Below are 22865 nucleotides of genomic sequence, written 5' to 3' on the forward strand. Positions count from 1 at the left end.
AAATCAGCTGTATTGCTTTGTAAGTAAAATGACGAGCTTAGTGGTCTTACTGTGCAATAAATACGTTATGTTGACATAACAGTATATAAACTACTATGTATCCTTTGAACCTTTACAGGTAAATCAGATAAGCAGTATTCTCAAATTTACCATATAAATTGTCTTACAGTGCACTAACGCTTGAGGATGAGAAAAGAACGTTAGCGGCTCTGATAAATGGATTCATCAAAATGGTGAGTGATGGTTGAGTGCGACGTGGGGATGCGGGGCTGGGCAGGGACCGCGGCTCTGACTCGCATGTTGCTTATTTAATCATCTTTTCTGCTACTTTTTAAAATCATGTGTATGGTAAGTATTTACAAATTAAACAGCAATTAAAGTCATGCATATTACAGTATCAAAGAGGTTCACCGATTCGGTGAGTGCTGGTGAATGGGGCTGCATCCAGCTGGCAGCCAGTCACTGGTGGTGTCCCCCAGGGGTCAGTGTTGGGTCCAGTCCTGTTGAACATCTTGATTGATGGTTTAGATGAGGGGATTGAGACCATCATCAGCAAATTTGCTGATGACACCAAGTTGGGAGGGAGTGTCGAGCTGCTGGAAGGCAGGAGGGCTCTGCAGAGGGATCTGGATGGACTGGAAAAATGGGCCGATTGCAATGGACTGAAGTTCAACAAGGCCAAGTGCTGGGTCCTGCACTTTGGCCACAACAACCCCCTGCAGCGCTCCAGGCTGGGCACAGAGTGGCTGGAGAGCAGCCAGGCAGAAAGGGACCTGGAGGACTAATGGACAGGAAGCTCAACATGAGCCACCAGTGTGCCCAGGTGGCCAAGAAGGCCAATGGTATCCTGTCCTGTATCAAAAAGAGCGTGGTCAGCAGGCCAAGGGCAGTGACCCTTCCCCTGTGCTCTGCACTGGGGAGGCCACACCTGGAGTATTGTGTTCAGTTCTGGGCCCCTCAGTTCAGGAAAGAGATTGAAGTGCTGGAGCGTCCAGAGAAGAGCAACAAGACTGGGGAAGGGACTTGAGCACAAGCCCTATGGGGAGAGGCTGAGGGAGCTGGGCTTGTTTAGTCTGGAGAAGAGGAGGCTCAGAGCTGAGCTCAGCACTCTCTAGAACTACCTGAAGGGCAGTTCTAGCCAGGTGGGGATTGGGCTCTTCTCCCAGGCAGTCATCAATAGGACAAGGGGCCATGGGCTTCAACTCTGCCAGGGGAAATTGAGGCTGGAGATTAGAAAGCAATTCTGTGCAGAGAGTGGTCAGGCATTGGAATGGCTGCCCAGGGAGGTGCTGGACTCACCAGCCCTGGAGGTTTTTAAAGTGAGATTGGCCATGGCACTTAGTGCCCTGATCTAGTGAATGGACTGGAGCTGGACCAAGGGTTAGACTGGATGAGCTCTGAGGGCTTTTCCAACCCAGTCCATTCTGTGATTCTATCAGTGAGGTTCCACTGTCCAGCTCAAAACGAAACCAATACCAGCTTTAAAAAACACAAAATGAAGATAAACAGAGATAAGAAGAGCATACAAGTTATCTTAATTTACAAAGAAGATAATTTGTGGCATCAACTTAATAGTCGCACAAAACTGCAGCTGTCTTTTTTTCTTGAAATAAATTTGCCAACCTCTTATCCCAGTGAAATCTTTTGTTCCTGCCTGTTGTGTTGGAGATGTCAGGTTGGTTTAGGGAGCTGCTCTCAAGCCTTTTTGATTCTCTAAGCAGCTCCTCTCAACATTGGCTTTTCTGTCACATCCTCAGAGCTCACAGCCTTTGTCTCTGCGCGTCCTGTTCGTTCTTTGTTGCAATGCTATGAATTTTTCTATGGATTGTTGCTTTCTCTTCAGCGATAATTTGCTATTCAATATGTTTTTAATAGAACTTTGCTTTGTTTACCTTTATATGCAGTATAGCGTTGTATAATTTCCTTCAGGAGGATTTCCCACATCGAATAATATTTGATGTGGCTTTATAGCCTTGGTTTAAGGGAAAAAAAATCCCATAGTAGCAAAATGAGTAATTACAGATTTTAAACCAGCACACATTAAGGTATAGAGGGAAAAGCAGTTGTAACAGTCAGGCTTTTTTGTGCAAATTGTATATTTTTAGGGAAGCTTTTTTGAAACTAGGACTCCACAATCAGCAGTTGCACAAAGAGAGGAAAGTGCCATGTCCAATCTCTTTTGCTTGTGGCTTGAGAAATAACAAATAATGTGACCTTCTATTACAAAGAAAGTGTTTGAATACATAAATGTAGACTGCCTGAAGACTGGTCCTCTCGCTGGGCTTTTAACTGACAGCTGAGACACTCCGGCTGACAGCACTTGGTTTTCTTTTAAATCTAGAGGGTTGAAGTTGGGTGTTCTCACACCAGGCTTGGTTTGACTTCTTTCCTGCCTGTGTGCAAGGTTGCAGACTTTTGCCGTGCTATATATGCATATATTTATTACACAAACTCAAGGAAAAGCTGCTTTTCTTGCTGGTGTATCTAGGTAGGAAAATGCTGATATCTCTTAGCAGCTAGAAATGACATGAGTCTGAATGCACATTCATGGATCTATTCCTGTTGTTGTGGGGTTCGTGGTGGTTTTTGGTTGTAGTGTGTGAAGGACACCAGGCCTTTGTCCCCATTCTGTAAAGAATCAAGAGTTCTGCTCGTTTGCAAACACTTCACAAATCTAGATTTTAAATTTTTCTTGAAAAAGACTTGATCTGTAAAGCAGAAGATCATGTAGAGAATGGGCAACAGCAGTTTTATATTTTTAGTGGCCTACAGTGGTAAAATGTTGGTGTTTTTGTCTTCTCCAGGTTTCTTTCGGCCGTGACTTTGAACAACAGCTGAGTTTCTATGTTGAAGCCAGGTCAATGTTTTGCAATCTGGAGCCGGTTCTAATCCAGTTGATTCATGTAAGCTGCAGTTTATTTACACCATCTTAATAAGTGGGGATATATTCGCACTTCTCCCATTCCCTGCCCAGATTATTGGTCTATGTCAAAATAAATTTGAAGTCTTTTTATCAGGTGTTGTTAGGGTATACTTTGATCTCTTATCTCCCCAGACTCTCTGAAGTTCTTGCTTGACAGGCATGTTTGGTATCATTGCAATAAATAAAACTGGCTGTCTTGCAAGAGACTTCACGTCTAATCAAATGAGCGGCACTTTAGTGCATTCATAATTTGGGTTGTCTCTTGTATAATCCTTGATGTAGCAGAGATCAGACTGTCTCGCTGCAGATGCAGGCACAGTCCTGCTGGCATTGGGAAGGTTAATCTCTTTTCTGTCACATGTCAGGTGAGCATTAGCTGCCTCTCATTCCGTTGCAACGTTGTCTCTTCTCTAAAATTCTTTTATTATTTTGATTTTTTAATAAGTGTGTTAGCTATAAATCATGATCTGTATGGCAGGGAGGAGCCGGTGACAGCACTATAGCTGGGAAGCAAGGGATGAGCTAAAGCCTTGAATAAATCAAGTCTATCTTTACAAACCTTCTGAATCATATTTGCTTTAAGGCCCAGTCACCAAATTCTCGAAGTAAAAACTAAATACTCCAGCGAGGGCACACCATATTGGGGTCCCTTTTGATGGTTTCTATTCTTTAAATGCATGCTGTAAAACCGGCGGTTTTGTTATTTGCTGCTGTCCTAATAAATCTGTGCATTTTCCGTAATGATTTGCTTTTGGTTTTTATCTGTAGTCTGTGAACCAGCTAGCAATGGAAACGAGAAAGGTGATGAAAGGAAATCATTCCAGAAAGACTGCTGCCTTTGTCAGGGTACGTCTGGCTCTAATAAACTTTGCTCCTGCCTTCTTAGCAATAATACTATCTGCTGCCATCTCAGTTTATGATTTTTGCAAAAACAGTATGTTAGTAATTTTTGACACTGTTTGTAGTCTCATTTTCTCTTGTTACCGTTGGTCTTTACTCCCTGAAGCCAAATGCTGCCCTTTAAGAGAAAGGAAGTCCCAAAGCCTGTAATAGCAGCTCTGTGTTAAAGAGCAGCAAGATCAACTCCCTCTGCAAAGGAAGGTTCATTGGAGAAGCGTTGGTGTGAATTCTAGAAAGTTCAGCTGGAATCAGCATTTGGGTTTCAAACCAAGTGCTCCCTTTGGGCCAGGTGCCTCTGAGCCTTTATAGATAGGGGCAGATGAGCTTTGAACGATGCACAGGCTCTGCCAGTCACTTCTCTTCCCCTCTTCTCTGAAATGTAGCGACTAAGAGTTTTCGTCTTCATGTGTTGTTGTCAAAGTTTCTTGCAAGGCAACAATAAACCGTGGCAGATGCTCTCTGTTAATCCCCCCCCACACTCTCCACATAGGAAAAGGTGATAGAAGGATAAGGAAGAGAGTCTTGCAAGTTGGAAAAGAGGTTTTAAAAGCTTTACTAATGCTGCTAGTGAATAGAGAAAATATACAAAATATCTAAAACTAATCTTGAATATCCCAGGGTAGCGCAGGGTTGCCCGATGTGGAGTTGGCGTCACTCCAGCAGCTGCAGGGCAGGCACGCAGAAATCCTGGGTGGGACTTCAGAGTAAACCAGAACTGGAATCAGGGTTGCAGGGGCTGGAACCAGGCCTGGGGTCGCAGGCATGACAAGCAGGGTCCTCTTCAGATACCGACCGCAATCTCCCACTTTTACAGGCTGTATGACGCGTATGGGATGGAATACTCAGTTGGTCAGTTTTAGTCACCTGTTCTGTCCGCCCCTCCTTGCAAACACACCCCTCTCGCAGCAGAGCTGGCAATGGGGTTCAAATTGGAACACAAGAGGCTCCACTTAATTATGAGAAGAAACATGTTCCCGGTGAGGGTGTCAGAGCCTGGCCCAGGCTGCCCAGGGGGTTGTGGAGTCTCCTTCTGTGCAGACATTCCAACCCGCCTGGACACCTTCCTGTGTAACCTCATCTGGGTGTTCCTGCTCCGTGCACTGGATGAGCTTTCCAGGTCCCTTCCCATCCCTGACATTCTGGGATTCTATGATATACAAAAACTTATCCCTACTCAGGACAGTCCTAAAGAGCCAACTGGTTACACATTTGCCTATTGCATTAAATAATCATTTTAGTGTATAGTGAGCAACATTCAGCTAAATGTCATTTTATCCAACAGTCTTGAGTTCTGTGTTAAAGCGAGACTCAACTAATTGTGCGGGCTTCGAAATGTCTAAAGCTGCAAGGCTCTGACTGAAGAGCTGATTAGGAGTTTTGCAAAGTCACCCTGATCTTTGTCAGACTGACCTAAAAGTGAAAGGATTTCCCTATCTTTAGGTTAGCAATTGCAGACAGGATTCGTTCTTTTCCGTGGTAACGACAGCAGCTGGAGCACCCCACACCAGATCTGCTTCCCCCCAAACGTCCCCAGTGCGCCTGATTTCCCAGTTTGACGGGGTTTGTCCCCAAGGCCCAGTTGGCTGCCTTGTTAGCTCAATTTTGGTCATGACCTGCAAGCTGGTTACTTGAGGAGTGAAGAACTCTACGAACTAGAGTCACAGAATAAGTTTTGAGCTCATCTGCTCATAATAATAATTAATAATAATAAATAGCATTATATTTATTGAAATATTGAGAAATTTGAAGTTGCTGATTTTGGACTTCACGTAATATTTGCCTTTTATTGAAAGTCTGTCCCAAAACTGATTTACTGTGTATAAAATCAGTTGTGATTGCTATAACTCTGAGTTAGGAAGTTTCTTAAGTTGCATTTTTTAATTTGCTTTAGGCTTGCGTTGCCTTCTGCTTCATTACGATTCCATCTCTGAGCGGTATCTTCACACGTCTTAATCTGTATCTACACTCCGGACAGGTTGCTCTGGCAAATCAGTGCCTTTCACAAGGTAAGGCACGAATTTGTCTACTTAAAGGTTCTGTTATTTCGGGAATATTTCTAGCTGTGAACAATAGCTTAGTTGAAATCATAAGTCATATATTTATAATGTAATTAAAATACAGGCCAGTTTCAAGCACTGTTACAGTGAAAACTTGTCATATGAAAGCAGCTCTTCATTTCCAACACTAACCCTGTGATCTAAATAACCGAGGCAGCCGACTCAGGTTGACACAGCTGTGAGGTAGGTTGACCTAAATTACTTAGAAATGATGAAAAGTGTGGAATGTTTTTCTTTTGCATAATGATACAAGCGCTTTAATCACAAAGGATGTGCTGTATTATAACTGTGGGAAAAGAAAATAGTTCACCTGGTTCACAGGCTGACAATACCCTGTAATGAGCTGGAAAAGAATTAAAACATAGGTCAATGACACCAGAAACTTGCTATCGAAGCACATGTGTGGTAAACGCTTAGCTAAGAAAAGATGCCCCTGTATCAAAGTGAAACAATAGAGTGATACCAGATAATATGAAGAGCGAACAATATGTTTTCTCTTTTTAATCTGAATTACTGATTGAACCAGCACCTGGGTACAGTTTTTAGCCATCCTGTTAGCTCAGGTGTAAGTAATCGGAAATTGTCACAAAAAGTGATTTTGGGGAAAAAAAATCAGAGCTGCTCTGGGACCAGAATGAGCATTAAGTCTGTGTCACCATTTAATCTGATCTCATTCCTGTTCATGTCACAAATGGAAGACAGTTACCTATTCTGAAAGTCTTCTCATGCTTTTAACTGTTTGCAGTATCTTTCTTTTTTAAAGTGCTTTCATCCTACTTTGTTTTGCAGTTTTAATACTGACTTTAAATGTCTGCTTTCTGTTGGCAAATGCTCTTCCTTTCCAAGTTTTCAGTGGAGCTGTGAGAGTAATAAATTGGATCATTTTACATCATCTTTTGTTGTGACTGTTAATTCTCTGGTTTAGCTCCGTGCTTCTTCACGAGAGCTTGTTTGCCAAGCTCTGCATTTACCAGTGAGTTCCAGCTGCACAAACAACCCGCCTTAGGATGCTGATTAAGACTTTTTAGTACTGGGTGACAGTTGCATTTCTTTGTTTTGAACCTGGTGCTGCCCGTGTAGCAAAGCCGAGGGATTTAGAGTAAAGCTGCCTGTTGTGTCCAAGTAGTTTGTGCAAATAAAAGATCTGCAAGCTCTGTTGTTGTGCCATGAGGATTGTGCAGTTTCTTTGTAGGTTAACAGAGTTGACCAAAAATGGACTCGCTTTTTCTTCCAGCAGCCTTTTAATTGACCAGCTTACCTTCTCTTTTGTGTCGATTTTGGTTATTGTTGCTGTGTTGTTGTGCATCTCTTGTTGGAAGCAAATCCAAAGCAATTTTTCTGTAATGTTCAGTCTTTGAGGACTATGCTCTGCCCATGGTGGGACCAACTCTGTGCTTTAATAATCTTTCTATTTATAACCTGCTTTTCCGCTATTTTTGTGATTCAAGTCTTCTCTGAGTGAGACTCTGCACCCCAACAATTGTCAGGTTTTTTGGCTATTGTTTGCCAGGTGGACACACGACACTGATAAATTAACAGGGTCCCCATTCGCAATCTTTTAAGGTACCAGGTATATGCAAAGTACCACGAACTCAGTCTCTAAAATGCATAAGCGCTCTCTCCTGCATTTCAGACCCACAAGCTGGAGAGAGAAGCCTTTGGTCCATTTCAGCCTTTGTTGAAGCATGTGCAAAGCTCTGGTGTTCAGTAACTCACTTCGCTTACCAAGGTGTTATGTTTCTACGCTTTTTTACTCTGTAGAAAAGCTATTTGGGGCATAATTTGTATTCAGAGACATGTCACTTGCATGACTAATTTAGCATGTCTTAACCAGTTAAGCAACAGTGACAGCAGTCTTGGGACGTTTTTGTGAACTGTCTTTGCATATTGTGACGTATTTCAGTCACATAACGTGTCCTCGAAAGTTACTTTTAGCACAGTTTAATCTGTGTCTCGAATGCATTTCATGTGTATGAGAAGTAGTAATTAATTCATAACTGCAAATTTACATCCAGTCAGTTAAGAGAGTTAACTAATGCCAATTAGACGCTGATCTACTAAAATCAATGCAGCGTAAAGTGAAGCTTTAAGAGTGTGCAATTAACGATAGCATTAGGTTAGGAAGTGCAATTGTGCCTTGTGTGTAACCTTTGTTTCAGGCTGATTGAAAGTAGCTAAATCAGTTTAAAACCGGGGAGAGAAATGAATCGGAAAGGAACCGTCCCTGATGGGCCGGCTCGTCAGGAGTGGGCACACGAGAGCATGTGCACGTGCTTCCTCTTTAAAGAGTCACAGAACCCCAGAGTGTCAGGGGTTGGAAGGGCCCTGGAAAGCTCATCCAGTGCAATCCCCCCATGGAGCAGGAACACCCAGATGAGGTTACACGGGAAGGTGTCCAGGCGGGTTGGAATGTCTGCACAGAAGGAGACTCCACAACCCCCTGGGCAGCCTGGGCCAGGCTCTGACACCCTCACCCCCAACAAGTTTCTTCTCGTCTTTAAGTGGAACCTCCTGTTTTCCAGTATGATACTTTTTGGCCTTTAACTTCAGGTGACAGTGAGTTCCAAAGTTACATGCTACTTGGAGATCTGCTCCTGGGAGATTTATTTCTGTGTGGTTTTTAAAGGTGTTTCAGTGCATGCAGCTGATCTGCTCGTGATCCTGTGAAAAATTCACTCCTCCTTGGTGCATTTTCTTCATACTACGATGGAGTTGAGAAGTTCCTGAAGAATTTGTGTCAGTGTAGTCTTTTCTAATAAGGAAACAGTTCCATGCCTTAGCACCTTTCTAATAATATTTTTATCCTTTTGGAAATGGGCAGATCAGGACTATATTCCAGGTGTAAATGCACACACTATATGTACAGCACAGTGACAGCTCCGCTTTCCATTCCTGCCCTAATGATTCTTATCATTGCCCTCCTTTTCGGCAGCTGTTTGGGATGTAGTTTTCAGGAAACCGTCTAAAATGACTCCAAAAATCTTTCGTGAGTGCGAATACCCTATTTAGAGCTGATCTTTCTATAGCTATAGCAAGGGCTGTTTCATTCCTCACATGCCTTACTAATATTAGATTTCACCTGCTGCTTTCTCGCTCGGAGGCATGAGAACCGTCTGCAGCGCTTTGCAGTCCCGGCCCGGGCTGGGCTGCACACACCGGCCCCCCAGCGCATCCCACGGACACGTCTCTACAAAACCTTAAGGAACGTGGCCATTGTTTCACTCCCCTGTGAAACCTTCTTATTCCCGCTCCTTCCACCCTCCAGCCCATCCTTTATTGAGTTTTCTCCTTATCTGGAGAGACTTCTCAGGAATCATTTCTGTCTGCAAAAACCATATTGATTCTTGAGTGCTGTATCATGTGTTTCCATGTGTCTGCTCAGTTGAGATGTTTTTTTATCACCTCATAATAAGCAGGTGAAACTGTACCTCGCAGTCTTTAGGTTTTACATAGAGTTTAGAGAGGCAGGCTGAAATTTGTGGTTGGTAGGGGTTTTTTGTTGTTTGTGTTTTTAGGGGTGGGGGCGTTGCATTTACTGATTACATATCTTATATGCATTGTTCTTGCTCATACTGTATGATCTTCCCTTCCCCTTAGGCCTTTGTCTGCAAGTACTGACACCTTGTTAACAATCTATAATCAAGCTATTCCTAAAACTAGCACTAGCGAGCTTCATCCACATAATTACCTTTTAATCTGCAGCTAATTCGTAGTATGAATTAACATAGTACATTCCAGTTCACCAAGCAGCAGCACATTCATTTTCTTATTTCATCTTGGTTACTTCAAATATTTCTTTGTAGTTTCTGGGTTGGAAGTGATGAGTAGAGGGTTTTAATGTTCAATAGCTCAAGGGAAAAACATATTTCAACAACGTGGCAAAACTCCCCCAATGTGAGGAGCTGTTCCAAATGTTTTCAGTGCTTGGTTGTCAAAACAGTAATGTGTTAATTTATTTAACAGGAAATAAAAGGGCAACAAAAAATCCCATGCTTGCTTCCCGTTACTGTTTTGCACTGGAGTACAAAGCGTCATTGAATTTCCAACATCTGTCAGATGCGGAGGCAGAATCTTTGGAGTGTTGAAATGCAGCTGACAGTGTTGTAGAACACGACGGTGATGTGGAGCGGGGAACGCTGTGCATGGTCCCCGGTTCTGTCCTTTGGGTGGACGTAGCCACGTGTAATTGTATCCGTGACTAAAAATAGTTTGTGTGGGTATGTCAGACCCTTCTGCTCTTTGAAGGTGGACTTAAGGAGCTTAATTGTTTCCCCATCTCTAATGGCTTTGCTCCTCCTTGGTTTTTTGCCTGCCTGAAATATTATATTAGTACAGTTTAATTGACTATCATAGATGCAGCAAATACAATGTAAAGTACATTTTTATATGTAGAAACATATGGAGGTAGATATATTGCTTTTTCTGTAGGAGAGCGTTACTGGAAGTGCCGACTTGGATATGCAAGACTTAGTGGGTGTATGTATGTGAGTCTCTTGAAACATCTCTACAGTAATAGCTTTATAATTTGACTTTTAAAAGAAAGCACTGTTGCATAACCTCACAATTAGTGTAATTCAGAATTAAATACGATGCTTATTTAATTCTTGCTAAGAAAATAGCACTTCTGTGACAATCTGTTTAGGGAACTTTCCTGCAAACTCAGAGCGTGTGATGCCAACTCTGACACCAATCTGCAAGTGAATAGGGTGGCAGTGTCTGCGGACAGTTAGTGTTTGGCAAACTCTGTAATAAAACCTTTGCATTAATTTGAATTTACTTCAGTAAAATATCTCTCTAATAGAAAAAGCAACTAATTGCTTTTATGCTTTATTGCTTTTTTTGGTTTGCCTTGTCGAATCATAGAATGTCATGAGTTGGAAGGAACCCCCAGGGATCATGGAGTCCAACTGCTGTCCCTGCACAGGACACCCCACAGGTCACCCCGTGTGTCTGAGCACGTTGTCCAGTCTCTTGTTGAACACTGTCAGGTTGGGGCTGTGACAGCTCCCTGGGGAGCCTGTTCAGTGTCCAGCACCTCTGGGTGAAGAACCTTTTCCTCATGTCCCACTGCCCCTCCCTGGCACATCTGCTGCCGTTCCCTGGGCTCTGTCACTGTCACAGAGCAGAGCTCACCCTGCCCCTCCTGCTCCTGCTGAGGAACCTGCAGCCCATGAGCTCTGCCCTCAGTCTCCTCCAGGCCGAGCAGACCCAGGATGGCCAGTCTCTGATGGTGCTTCACCTGCTGAGCAGGCAGCTCTCATTTGCAGCAACAGCAGGTCACGAAACTGAATCAAACCGCAGGGCAGTTGTTCACAGCAAAGAGAAGAGGATGGGGTGTGTGCTGGGGCAGAAGTTCCGCGCAGGGTGTGTGTGTGCGCTGGCCGCGGACAGGTGAGCTCCGCTGAGCTGCGGCAGCTCTGCTCGTTGCACGGAGTGCTGCTGTCCCGCTAGGGAACCGCTGCAGAAGGCAGGAGTGTTCTCTGCACAGACATGGGCGCTTTGGTATGCCCACTGTTTTCTGAGACACGTGTGTTCTTTTGTCTGGCCACATGTTTTGGTTACATAGTGATGTGGGGCACGCACTTTTTTTCCTGTTGAGGCAACTGTGCAAGTGACAGCGATTCATTTACTTGTGCGAGAATGAACATCTGCTGCTGCTTTCCTCTAATAAAGCTCAGAGAAGGATTACTTACCTTCCTTTGGGTAGGCTGTGTAAGCTTATATGTTAAAAAGCATTCACCTCAAAAGAAATGTGCAGAGTAAAAGCAAGCATGATGTTTGAATGAAGGGATCTGCGTTCTAAGCACTGAGAAGTTCAGAAGGGCTTCAGCACTTGTGTGCTGAAAAGAAATAAGAGTCAGAAGAATGACAGTTTTTCCAAAGCACATGTTTCCCTGGTATTCCTCATAAGCCTAAATTAGATACCAGTTGGTACTATATTTGGTTGGAGTTTCATGTGCTCAAATGAATTTTTCCAGAGCAAGCTGCACTCCTGGAAATGCCCACACACGCCTGTCCATGGTTATCTCCTGCCAGCCATGGATCACCTCTTGGCTTTCACCAGCAATTCTCTCTTTGGTAAAACTTGAACAGCCTCTGTTCCTGTAAAATCAAGACACAGTATGAATTCGGAAGGGTACTTTGAAATATATGGCTAAATAACCTGAATGGGATTTGGATACTTGGATATTTTGAAGTGTAGCCAAGAAAGTGCAAAAGAATGTCACTGTTGGATTATTTTGTGCGTGTGAACTCTTAGTATATACAGGAGGTGTTCTAGGGTGAGAGAGAAAATACTGTTATTTTTAATTTTGGGGTATTAGCTTAATAAAGTGAGGGATAAATGTTCTAGTGGGTGTTGTTGTGGGGTTTGTTTTCATTTTTGTTGTTGGGTTTTTGTTTCTCTAGGATTACAGATATAAAAGTTATGAAAAACCTCTTAATAGCTATATTGCTAAGGCCATAATGGTGGATGGTTTCTGTAAATCCTGTATTGTGATTCTGGGAAAGAATCATTTTATCTCGGTAACCAGCAATACTTCAGATTCTGGTCCTGTATTAGTATTAGTATTTTACTTTTGTCCATATGTAGTTATAACTTTAACAGCCTTTCGGAAATGAATTTGTGAACAAGTTAGCATGACCTAATACACTTTTCCCCCTGCTTTGGATTCCCCATTCTTCTGGCATAAGTATTTATTTACATAAGTCAACTTTTCATTGTGTGCTATGTGTATCTTTTATTATATATGCAATATATTTGAATCAGTGGTGTCCTGTTGTTAAACAAAGGAGAAAGAATTATAGTTTCAGAATCATAGAATCACAGGCATTTTGTGTTGCAGGGCCCTTCCCAGCTCCCAGTGCCCCCCCTGCCATGACAGGGACATCTGCACCAGCTCAGGGTGCTCAGAGCCCCGTCCAGCCTGGCCTGGGATGTCTCCAGGGATGGTTCATCCACCACCTCTCTGGCCAACCTGGGCCAGGCTCTCACCACCCTCAGGGCAACAATTCCTTCCTCATGTCCGGCCTAAATCTCCCTCCTTTAGTTTAAAACCATCACCCTTTGTCCTGTCACAACAGACCCTGCTCAAAACTCTGTCCCATCTTTCTTATCGGCCCCTTTTAAGTCCAGAAAGGTGCACTAAGGTCTCCCGGAGCTTCTCTTCTGCAGCTGAACACCCCAACTCTCTCAGCCTGTCCCCAGCAGAGCTGTTCCAGCCTCGGGTCATTCCTGGGGCTCCTCTGGCCCCTCTCCAGCAGGTCCATGTGTGTCCTGTGCTGAGGACCCAGAGCTGGCCCAGCACTGCAGGGGGTCTCACCAGAGCAGGGCACCGGGGCAGGATCCCCTCAAACCTGCTGCCTATGCTGTGGGGATGCTGCCAAGGGCACCATTGGTTTCTGGGCTGTGAGCGCACATGGCCGAGTCATGTCCCATCTTTCACCCCCCAGCACCCCAAGTCCGTCCCTGGGGCTGCTCTCCATCCATCCCTCCATCCCCAGCCCAGACTGATACCGGGGTTGCCCCGACCCAGGTGCAGGACCTTGCGCTTGGCCTTGTTGAAGCTCATGAGGTTCACGTGGCTCCACTTCTTGAGCTTGTCCAGGTCCCTCTGGATGGCATCCTGTCCCTCGGGAGTGTCACCTGCACCACTCATCTTGGTGTTGCCTGCAAACTTGCTGAGGTTGCACTTGATCCCACTGTTTATGTCACTGATGAAGATATTAATCAGTAGTGGTCCCACTATGGATTCCTGAGGGACACCACTTGTTATCAGTGTCCATCCAGACATTGCACCATTGGCCACCACTCTCTGGGTGCGACCATCCAGCCAGTTCCTCACCCACCAAACAGTCCACCCATCAAATCCACACCTCTCCAATTTAGAGAGCAGGATGTTGTGGGGACCGTGTCAAAGCTTTACACAAATCCAGTCAGACGACATCTGCAGCCTTTCCTGTGTCCACTGAGGTAGTTACTTTATCATAGAAGTCCACGAGGCTGGTGAGGCAGGACCTGCCCTCAGAGAAGCCGTGCTGGCTGTCCCGAATCACCTCCCTGTCCTCCACATGCCAGAAGTCTGAAGTGATGTGGGAACTTCTTTGGAATAAACAGCATCATGTGAATTACCACAGATTTTCACTGCTGAGTCTCGAGTTTCTTTGCAGTGAAGCATACGTTCATTCTCTTTAATCTGCTTGAAACAAACTCGAAGCAATCATAGATCACACGGGCACGGCTGCCAGCGCAGCTGGAGCGATAATGCAGCGACCTTATTCTTATTTTGTAGCTGATGCTTTCTTCAAAGCTGCAGTGAGCCTTGTTTCTGAAGTGCCAAGAACGATCAACGTCGACGGGAAGATGCGCCCTTCGGATGCCTTCCTCCTCGAATTCCTTTGTAATTTTTTTTCCACGTTGTTAGTAGTTCCGGTAAGTTGTGTATGGATTGATAGCACATAGGCTACGAGACTGTTTTGACTTGCCCCTTGCAAAATTTCGAGCGGAGTTGAGGGTGCGGTGGTTGGTTTTCCACAAGCAAGCTGAACTGCTCTGCCCGTTGCGTAAAACCCCTCAGCCCAGTGCAGAACAGGGAGCCACAAGTGGTGGTTTTAAACCTGAGGAGGGGGAAAATTGAGAGCTGCAGTTTCTTTTAGTTTCAGTTAGTTTCTTTGTCCAATCTTTTGAGTGAAGATAACTAGAAGACGCGTTTTGGCATAACCTTCCTCTTCTGATGAATATTTCACAAAATACTACCATTGTGCACCCTTCCAGTTTTTAACCAATTGTCGAGCTTAGGTAGAGATATACATATAATTGTCCTTCCAGTATTTTCAGCTACAGCTAAAAGATGAGGCAAAAGATGTAAACTAATATGGAGGAGCTGAGATAAAGCTTGTAGAACCAAGGTACTTTGACCATAGAGAGTACAGACAGGCCTCTGACTGCGAGATCTCCCTGCAGTGAGAACCTGACGCTTGAAGATTTTACCTCCCTCCACTAACAGCTGCCAGAATCCCCGTCGGCAGAGCAGTGTGTGCTCCCTGGCCCATGGCCGGGCTGGTGGCCACTGTGACCGGTCATTGCTCTTCAGTGCCAGCACAAGTAAAACCTTGCAGAAAGCTACATCAGAGCTGGACGCTTCTCAAAGAAATGACTCGTGTCAGTCACAGGTGATGGAAGGAGGGAGATCCAGCCTCTCAAATTCAGTAGTGAAGAAGAACTTGCGATGAAATAACCAGGATTCAGAAATTAGCTTCCACAATTTTTTCTCCTATTTACTTTACAGGATACAAGCTCAGAAGGGGATGTCCCCAGTGGGCTGTGGTTTGTCCTAGATGCGTTGGTATCATTGCACAAACTGCTAGCTTGAAAAAACTCATAGCTTATGTAAAGCAGATCTTTTTATATATTCCATTCCTATTAAAAGATTGCTCATTATCTGTGACTTTTACTTCCCATTGTAGGTGTTCTTCTGAAACTCATATGAGTAATATACTTTTTTCTATAGCTTACTGACATTATTTTAATTTATAAAATCCTACCCAGTGTGTTCGATTTTAGCTGTTAAGAAGTTGACAGTTAATTTTGTACTATTCCCCTGTGACTAGAAAACAAAGCATTTCAAAGTTTGCCTGTAGAAGCTGCCTAGATCAAGTTTATGACCGTGGGTCAAATGGGCATTTTAGAAGGAACCTGGAACACATTGTTAGAAGGATCTGCAGGATGCACACTTCAGAAAAGTAGCTGTCAGCTTAACTCTATTGTAGCTTTTGCTTTTATCGAGCTAATATTGTGTCTCTAAACCCCTGAATGACGGCCAGCAGCCCCACTTTTGTTTTCGGCTTGTTGTGTTGTTCATTTTGACTTCTCTTTTCTTTTCTATAGGACCATCCAGAACAAGGAGTGTTGTTTCTCGTGCGAGGATTACTAAATGTGATCCAGGATTATACCTGGGAGGATAACAGCGATGACAAAGTCAGGATTTATACTAATGTTTTGCATCTGCTGTCTGCAGTGACTCAGGAAGCGTATATCTACCATGTAGATAAAGGTAACGCAGAAGGGAGCTCTGGGGCCTTGCTGCCACCAGGCCATTGGTAGGACTGTCACTGGTTGATGAAGATCAGTGGTAGTCAGTCTTACAGAGTGGATTGTTCTCCTATGCAGGTCCAGACCTTGTAGCTTAAAATAACCACAGGAGGCGGCTGCTAAAGAGTCGTGCTGTCCGTTCTTTGAAGTGGATCTGCGCAGAGTGATTCATTTAGTTTGTTCCTGGTGGTCTTGATGCACATAGGTAGAACTGTGCACTTTTCAAGTAAATATTAGAACTCCATATGTAAGGAGGGTTTTCTTATAGGATAAAGTGTGAACTTGATTTATACTTAGTGTTGGTGTTACATTTATGAACAACTCCAGTTTTCAGAATGTGATGCCTGGTCTTCGTTATTTACACCAATGTATTTGCTTTGGGAAACTATGGGGTTAACTTACAAACATCATGTGAATAGCTAGAAGAAAGATTTTTGCATTTTATCAAATGGCTGTAGTCTTTTTGTAAGAACATTTTGGTTGGTCTAAAATTTGAGTGTTTGCCTTCTAATTGATGAGAAGTGACTAAATCAAGGTAGAGTATTAATTGAATCTTTTGAAGCGCACTGGCAAGATGGGTTAGTCTGAGAGGCCAAGCTGGTTTGGCTTGTTCTTGGCACAGGGGTTTCAGGGCGGAATATATTCTGCAGTTCTTTTGGTGAATAGTCTGTCAGAGTTACCAACCATTACAGGAGTATCTCTTGCAGTTCGCAGCACAGAAAATAGCTGTCAGTTGAACAACCACTCTGTAGTAAATCTGCTCTTCAAATCCTGGAAGGAAACCTGGCTTAGCTGCCTTCTCTTTCATTCTATTTTTTAATGACCAAAATAACTGCGTAATCCCAAGAAGAGAAATTTGAATTAATTACATTTCAATGGAGAGAAGCGTGGAAATACAAATGAGTAATTTTTCACCTGTAGTTGGATGGTGATTTTTTTTCTAGGTGGACCATGTACTTCAGCTTCTTAAAATGGAGTTTACTGGACAACAGAGGATCACCTTCTATCTTACGTACTCTCTGATTTACCCAGAATACATTCAAGCTTACACATTTCTTGTAACTTCTTATTAAAATATTATAAATAAATGAGGCCCAAACACATGTTTAAAATCACGATTATATAAGCTCTGAAAACTTCAAGAGTGCTCTCCCCCCAAAAAATCCTTCAAGGGCTTGGAAATTGAAAATACCCTTTCTGGATTTCTCTCTGTGACTTTGAGGTAGTCGAGGTTTTATTTTAGGAGAGCAAAATGCAGTTTCCTTTCAAAATCTTGTTGTATTCCCTAAGTACAACACAGACTGTTTCCCCAGTCCTGCTGCTGTTGAAGGCGATGGCCGTGCCCTTCTAAAGCGATGGGAGCAGCGAGTCCGTCTGTGTGGGAAGAGGGAAAATTGACACTATATGTTGCTTTGCATTTAAGTCCAGCCTGTGTTTCTGAACCAGGCATACAGGACTGGCTTTAAGCTACAAGTATTTTGTTCTAAACTCAAGTGGGCAACCAAGCGGTAGGCACCTCACCAAGATTGTTCTCTGTGTGTCTCATGGAGGTGGGTCGTTTTATAACTTCCAAAGCTGGTCTTCTATAAATAGCTGGTGTTTTCAGTAGCAAACAAATGCTCAGCTCTTCAGCCAGACCTAAGCCTGAATTCCTCTCTGCAGTTGATTCCAATGATGCCCTGTACGGTGGAGACTCCAAGTTCCTGGCTGAAGTTAATAAACTGTGTGAAACGGTGATAGCGCAGATCCTGGATCATCTGAAAACCCTTGGAAAAGAGGAGGTATGTTCTTTCCCAGCTTGATTCAATACAAACCCCAAATTACTTTGGAGTTGAATAAATGGACCACCTTCTTGTCCAGGCCTTTTAGAAAGCTCCAGGAACCTTACAATGAGATGGAATCGAGTATTAATAATGGTACTTGTTAAAAAAGTGAGTCAATCACATAGTCAGGCTTGTGGTGGAAAGGCCTAATGATGTGAGAGAGATCATGTAGCAATGATAGTCCGTTTTTAAGATGCTGGCTGAAGTTCTTCCTTAGCCATATGCCGTACATCCCACTCTGTGGGATCAGCTTTGGCAATGCAGCCAAGAACGCGACGCTGCCGCAGGACAGAGTGAGGGTCATGTTAGCTTTAAATTAACTGGCTTGGCTTCTAGTGGAGTCTGGTTATGGAAATACGATGCTCAGTGTGGGATAACCATTTTTTCCGCCTATAATGAGCTCTGTGATGCTGGTATTGCAATTACTGCTAAGCTAGAAAACTGGAGACAGGGCCACAGTCCCTCCCTCGCAGTGCAGTTGTGCCTGAAGTCTTGTCAGTCCTTCCTGAGGTTTCCTCCTGGCTCTCACCTTTCTCTCTTTGTAAATAAACTGTATTTTCTTGCCAGCAAAGTGAACAGTAGCCTGAAATGTCCAGTTCTATAATGGGCAAAATGAGAATTCACAGTCTGTTACTGGGTAAAATACAGTGGAAACCACCTTTAATTGGTAAAAGTTTTGCACCCCAGATGCTCGGATGAAGTGAGGAGAGCAGGGCATAGGGAGGGGAAAGGCGTTTTGGCTTTACCTTGGTTTTAGGATGGGGTTATATTGTTTAATATAAAATAAACTCCAGGCAGCTTATTGTGTTTCTTGATTGGAGTTTAGAGGCTCTGAGAGATGTAGCTTCATGGATGGTACAGGAAAGGCGGGTGAGTGGCGTTTTCGGTATTACTGAAATAATGAGAACTTAGTGTTCTGCTGATGTACCTGTTTCTGAGCATGAACCCCCCAGCTTCCTCCCTGCAAATCCTGGGGCTCGTAGGCTGACACAGGAGGCCAGGGGATGATTCATTCAATGGAATTTTTTAGGTAGCTTGATTGCACAGTACCCTGTAGCATTTGCCAATACACAACGTGTTAAGTGATACCTCTTTAGCCTTTTGTCTCTTTTCCCGTTCTGTTTATCCCCCCTTGAGCAGTTGTGTGAATGAATAAACCCTTTGTTGAAATGCCTCTGCATCACTGTACACATCACCACGTTGAACAGCAGTTCTTTTTCAGAACAATAACAGCAGAAAACAACCATTCTCACACAGCTAAGACTGTCCAGGGACTACTGCAAGGGGTTTTCAACAGAGTTATCAGGGCTGTGGGTTGTATATTGAGGATTTTTTGTTATTGGACTGCTATATGGAGGATGCGAGTGGGAATGTTTGTAGGGCTTGAAATCTGGGGTTTCTGAAAGGATTTTTTTTCTGCTTTCAAGTTTATACTTTGAGTAATGAGATCCTGTGTTATTCCACCGACGCAGTTGTTGTGTAGGAAACTGGATTTAAAGCCAAGCAGCATGGATATAGGACCTTGCCCAGCCTTTGCCTCTACGGCCCTAGAATAATTAAATCCTTATTTACAAAGCGGGGAGCATTTCTTTTGCTTTGTTGAGTAAATGTCCTTGAGAGACTTAGATAAAAATGGTTTTGTGAGAATGAATAGTTTTTTGAGGAAGCTGCTGTTGCCGAGGGAAGAGGCAACAAGAATATTGTCAAAGAGACCTCCATTTGAGCTAAAGTAGAACCGACCACAAAATCACTATGGCATTTGGGTTGTTTCTGTGTTGGTGACCTTTGATTATTCATCTGCTTGGCTGCTTATTTCAATGAACAAGCCTCTGATGATGCTCGGTTTTTATTGGTTCGTTTCCTTTAAAAGCTATAAGGGAAAATGAATTTTTCATGCAATAAAATGCTTTCACCAAAATCACAGAATCCCAGAGTGTCAGGGGCTGGAAGGGCCCTGGAAAGCTCATTCAGTGCAGTCCCCCCATGGAGCAGGAACACCCAGATGAGGTTACACAGGAAGGTGTCCAGGCGGGTTGGAATGTCTGCACAGAAGGAGACTCCACAACCCCCTGGGCAGCCTGGGCCAGGCTCTGACACCCTCACCCCCAACAAGTTTCTTCTCATATTTAAGTGAAACGTCCTGTGTGCCAGTTTGTACCCACTGCCCCTTGTCCTGTCACTGGTTGTCACCAGCAGAGCCTGGCTCCATCCTCCTGACACTGCCCCTTTCCATATTGATCCCCAGGAATGAGTCCCCCCTCAGTGTCCTCTTGTCCAGCTCCAGAGCCCCAGCTCCCTCAGCCTTTCCTCACACGGGAGATGCTCCACTCCCTTCAGCATCTTGGTGGCTGCGCTGGACTCTCTCCAGCAGTTCCCTGTCCCGCTGGAACTGAGGGGCCACACCTGGACACAATATTCCAGGTGTGGTCTCCCCAGGGCAGAGCAGAGGGGCAGGAGAACCCCTCTGACCTACTGACCACCCCCTTCTAACCCACCCCAGGTACCACTGGCTTCCTGGCCACAAGCGCCCAGTGCTGGCTCATGGTCATCCTGCTGTCCCCAGGACCCCCAGGTCCCTTTCCCCTACACTGCTCTCCAACAGGTCGTTCCCCAACTTACACTGGAACCTGGGGTTGTTCCTGCCCAGATTCAAGACTCTACGCTTGCCCTTGTTCAATTTCATTAAATGTTTCCCTGCCCAACTCTCCAGCCTGTCCAGGTCTCTGGATGGCAGCACAGCTTCCAGTGTCAGCCACTCCTCCCAATGGCAATTTGGAAGAGAACAATGCATGTTATGTTAACACAGCATGGTCTTTTTGCAACATCAGAGAATGCTTCATTTGTGTGACAGTGTTTGGATGGAGATTTTCAGTTCTAGGCGGCTGTGTAAGGTTTGATTGAGCAGGTACCAGTGAATCATCTCAGCCTGGGGGTGGCTGGGAGACTGAGCTTGTGCTCCAGGTTCCTTAGAAATCTCAATGCCTCTTGCTGCTCCCTGGCCCTTGTCCGGATGCAATATGTTTGATTCAGACACCACACAATATTAAGAGCGTGTTGTTGTGTCCACTGCAGTCTGCCCATCTACCATACAAGAGACACCAGGCTGCGCACAGTCACTATCCAGAATGGAGCAGCAAAAAGAAATCCCTGTGTACACTCTTGAGGCTTCTCCTTTAAGCACAACTGATTTTTAATTTTATATAAACTTATCAAAGCTTCAGCTGATTTCACATGCGTTTAAATACCAAACTATGAGAAGAGTTGGACGGAGTTCTCTGTGTGGGGGTGTGCGTTAAATGGAGGTGACTTGTCCTGAAGGATTTTATGTCATTGGCCAAGGTTTTCTAAAGGTGGTTAAACATTTCTCTCCTCTTGGGGAACCCACCTGCTGCGGTTTCCAGCAGGTGTTTGAGGGGCTGCTAATGCTGGTGGGTGCAGATCAACTCGCTGCTTTATGTCTGGGAGCCCAAACTCCCAGGTGAATCCTTTTATTACACCTCGGTCTCTGGCATGTTGGCGGAGATTGAAGACTTAGAAGTAGTTTGGGTGGGAACGTTGTTTCTGCGTGTTTGTCAATTACTTGGTAAATGGTGGAAAGCAAAGAGAAGTACATTAGGATTCTACTAATGGCCTACAGCAGGATTACTGGGTGTGACTCTGGTCCTCCATGTTCCACATGGAGCACATCTTTCCTGGATTATTTTAGAGGGAAATCAAAGTGATGTGAGCAGCACTGTGAATACTGAAAGCTTTAAAAATTGATGAAGGACTCTGAAATAGGGATGAGCCAGGTGCCAGGACAGAACTGGGAGTAAACTGTTTGAAGCGGCTGTAACTGAGAGGTGAGTCACTGCAGGCCGAGCGGCCGCGGGGCGCTCCAGACAGAGGTTCTGGGCTGTTCTTGCAAGGATTGTATCAAAAAAACCCCAAAAAAGGCACTTGTGAGCATCTCAGCATGCTAGAGGAGTGGTGAGATAGAGCACATGCATCCACTTGGGTGGTGTATGAGCTGCTAGCTGCAGCTTGGTTCTTGATGTTTTCTCTAATCATTATTTCCTTTCATAATAAATGAACTTCTCTCAGCTGCTGGTGGTGCTGGGTGCTTAATTTATCCCATGTTAGGACAGCTGTGCAATGAGGAAGCTGAGAACCTGGTCTGTCCCGTGCAGCTCATGATCTTTTCCAGTGAACTGACAGATGACAGAAGGTTCCCAAAGGGTGAGAGCTTTTAAAGGAAAGGCAAGGCTGCCTGTCACAGCTTTCTATAGGAGTATCTAGAGGTGCTTACATCCCTGGGATCCATCAGCATTACAGTAGTGCTGGAATTAATTTGGGGCTAAATGGTTTGGGTAATACCAGCAAACAGGTGCTGTATCAGTGTGGAGACTTGGCCTAGACCGGTGTGGTTGGTGCCTTGGAGGAGCGTGACAGCCCTTGCCGAGCTCTGTGCTGCCACAGCCGGGCTGTTAACACGGCTCGGAGCCAGTTATTATATATTTATATGTTATATAATTATAGAATTATGATAATTGTATTATATTTTTAAGCGACACATGGAGCAGCAGCAGGCTGGACACACATTCGGAAGAATCATCTATCTAAACACACAGACGACTCCAGGTATCCCTGTGACATACATGTCTGCCAAAAATCACTGAAAGACAGGAATGAATATTTGAATCGCTAGCCAGAATTTTGTGAAATACACGGTTACATGGTCCATTATGCGCAAGATCCTGGTTTTTTCCTGTTACTCTATATGACCTTTGGACGTTGCTCTGCACTTCAGTGGAGGGGCTGGGACACAAGGGGGTCACGTTCTAGGACGATGTCATTTATTCTTTGTTTTATTGTCATCAGCTTTACTCACAAGGAAACGTCCAAGCAATTCCCAGGAACCTCTTTAAAGTTCAGCAGCAGACACACAGGGATTAGATGGTCAATGGGAAAAAAAAAATAGGTAATATAGATGATTTAGTTAATCTAGGATACATGGTGATGTGGTGGGATGTCTTGTGAATGTTTTGGCAAAACCTGGACCAGCTGGCTGTTTGCTGTGTCTGTTTTTTCCC

At 44.3% G+C, this 22865-nt stretch overlaps 1 protein-coding gene across 1 annotated transcript in view; it reads left to right on the top strand.

The window, feature by feature from the left end:
- Nucleotides 1-22865, top strand: part of VPS35L (VPS35 endosomal protein sorting factor like) — a 52626-nt gene that overhangs the window by 27053 nt on the left and 2708 nt on the right. Inside the window, exons 22-28 of the mRNA XM_080353933.1 lie at nt 170-233; nt 2805-2903; nt 3692-3769; nt 5715-5829; nt 14172-14311; nt 15767-15932; nt 17633-17751. Coding sequence (XP_080210059.1) covers nt 170-233; nt 2805-2903; nt 3692-3769; nt 5715-5829; nt 14172-14311; nt 15767-15932; nt 17633-17751 — 781 coding nt within the window. The remainder of the gene's footprint in view (nt 1-169; nt 234-2804; nt 2904-3691; nt 3770-5714; nt 5830-14171; nt 14312-15766; nt 15933-17632; nt 17752-22865) is intronic.

This window comes from Nesoenas mayeri (assembly GCF_963082525.1).
Source record: "Nesoenas mayeri genome assembly, chromosome: 15".
Taxonomy (NCBI): Eukaryota; Metazoa; Chordata; class Aves; order Columbiformes; family Columbidae; genus Nesoenas; species Nesoenas mayeri.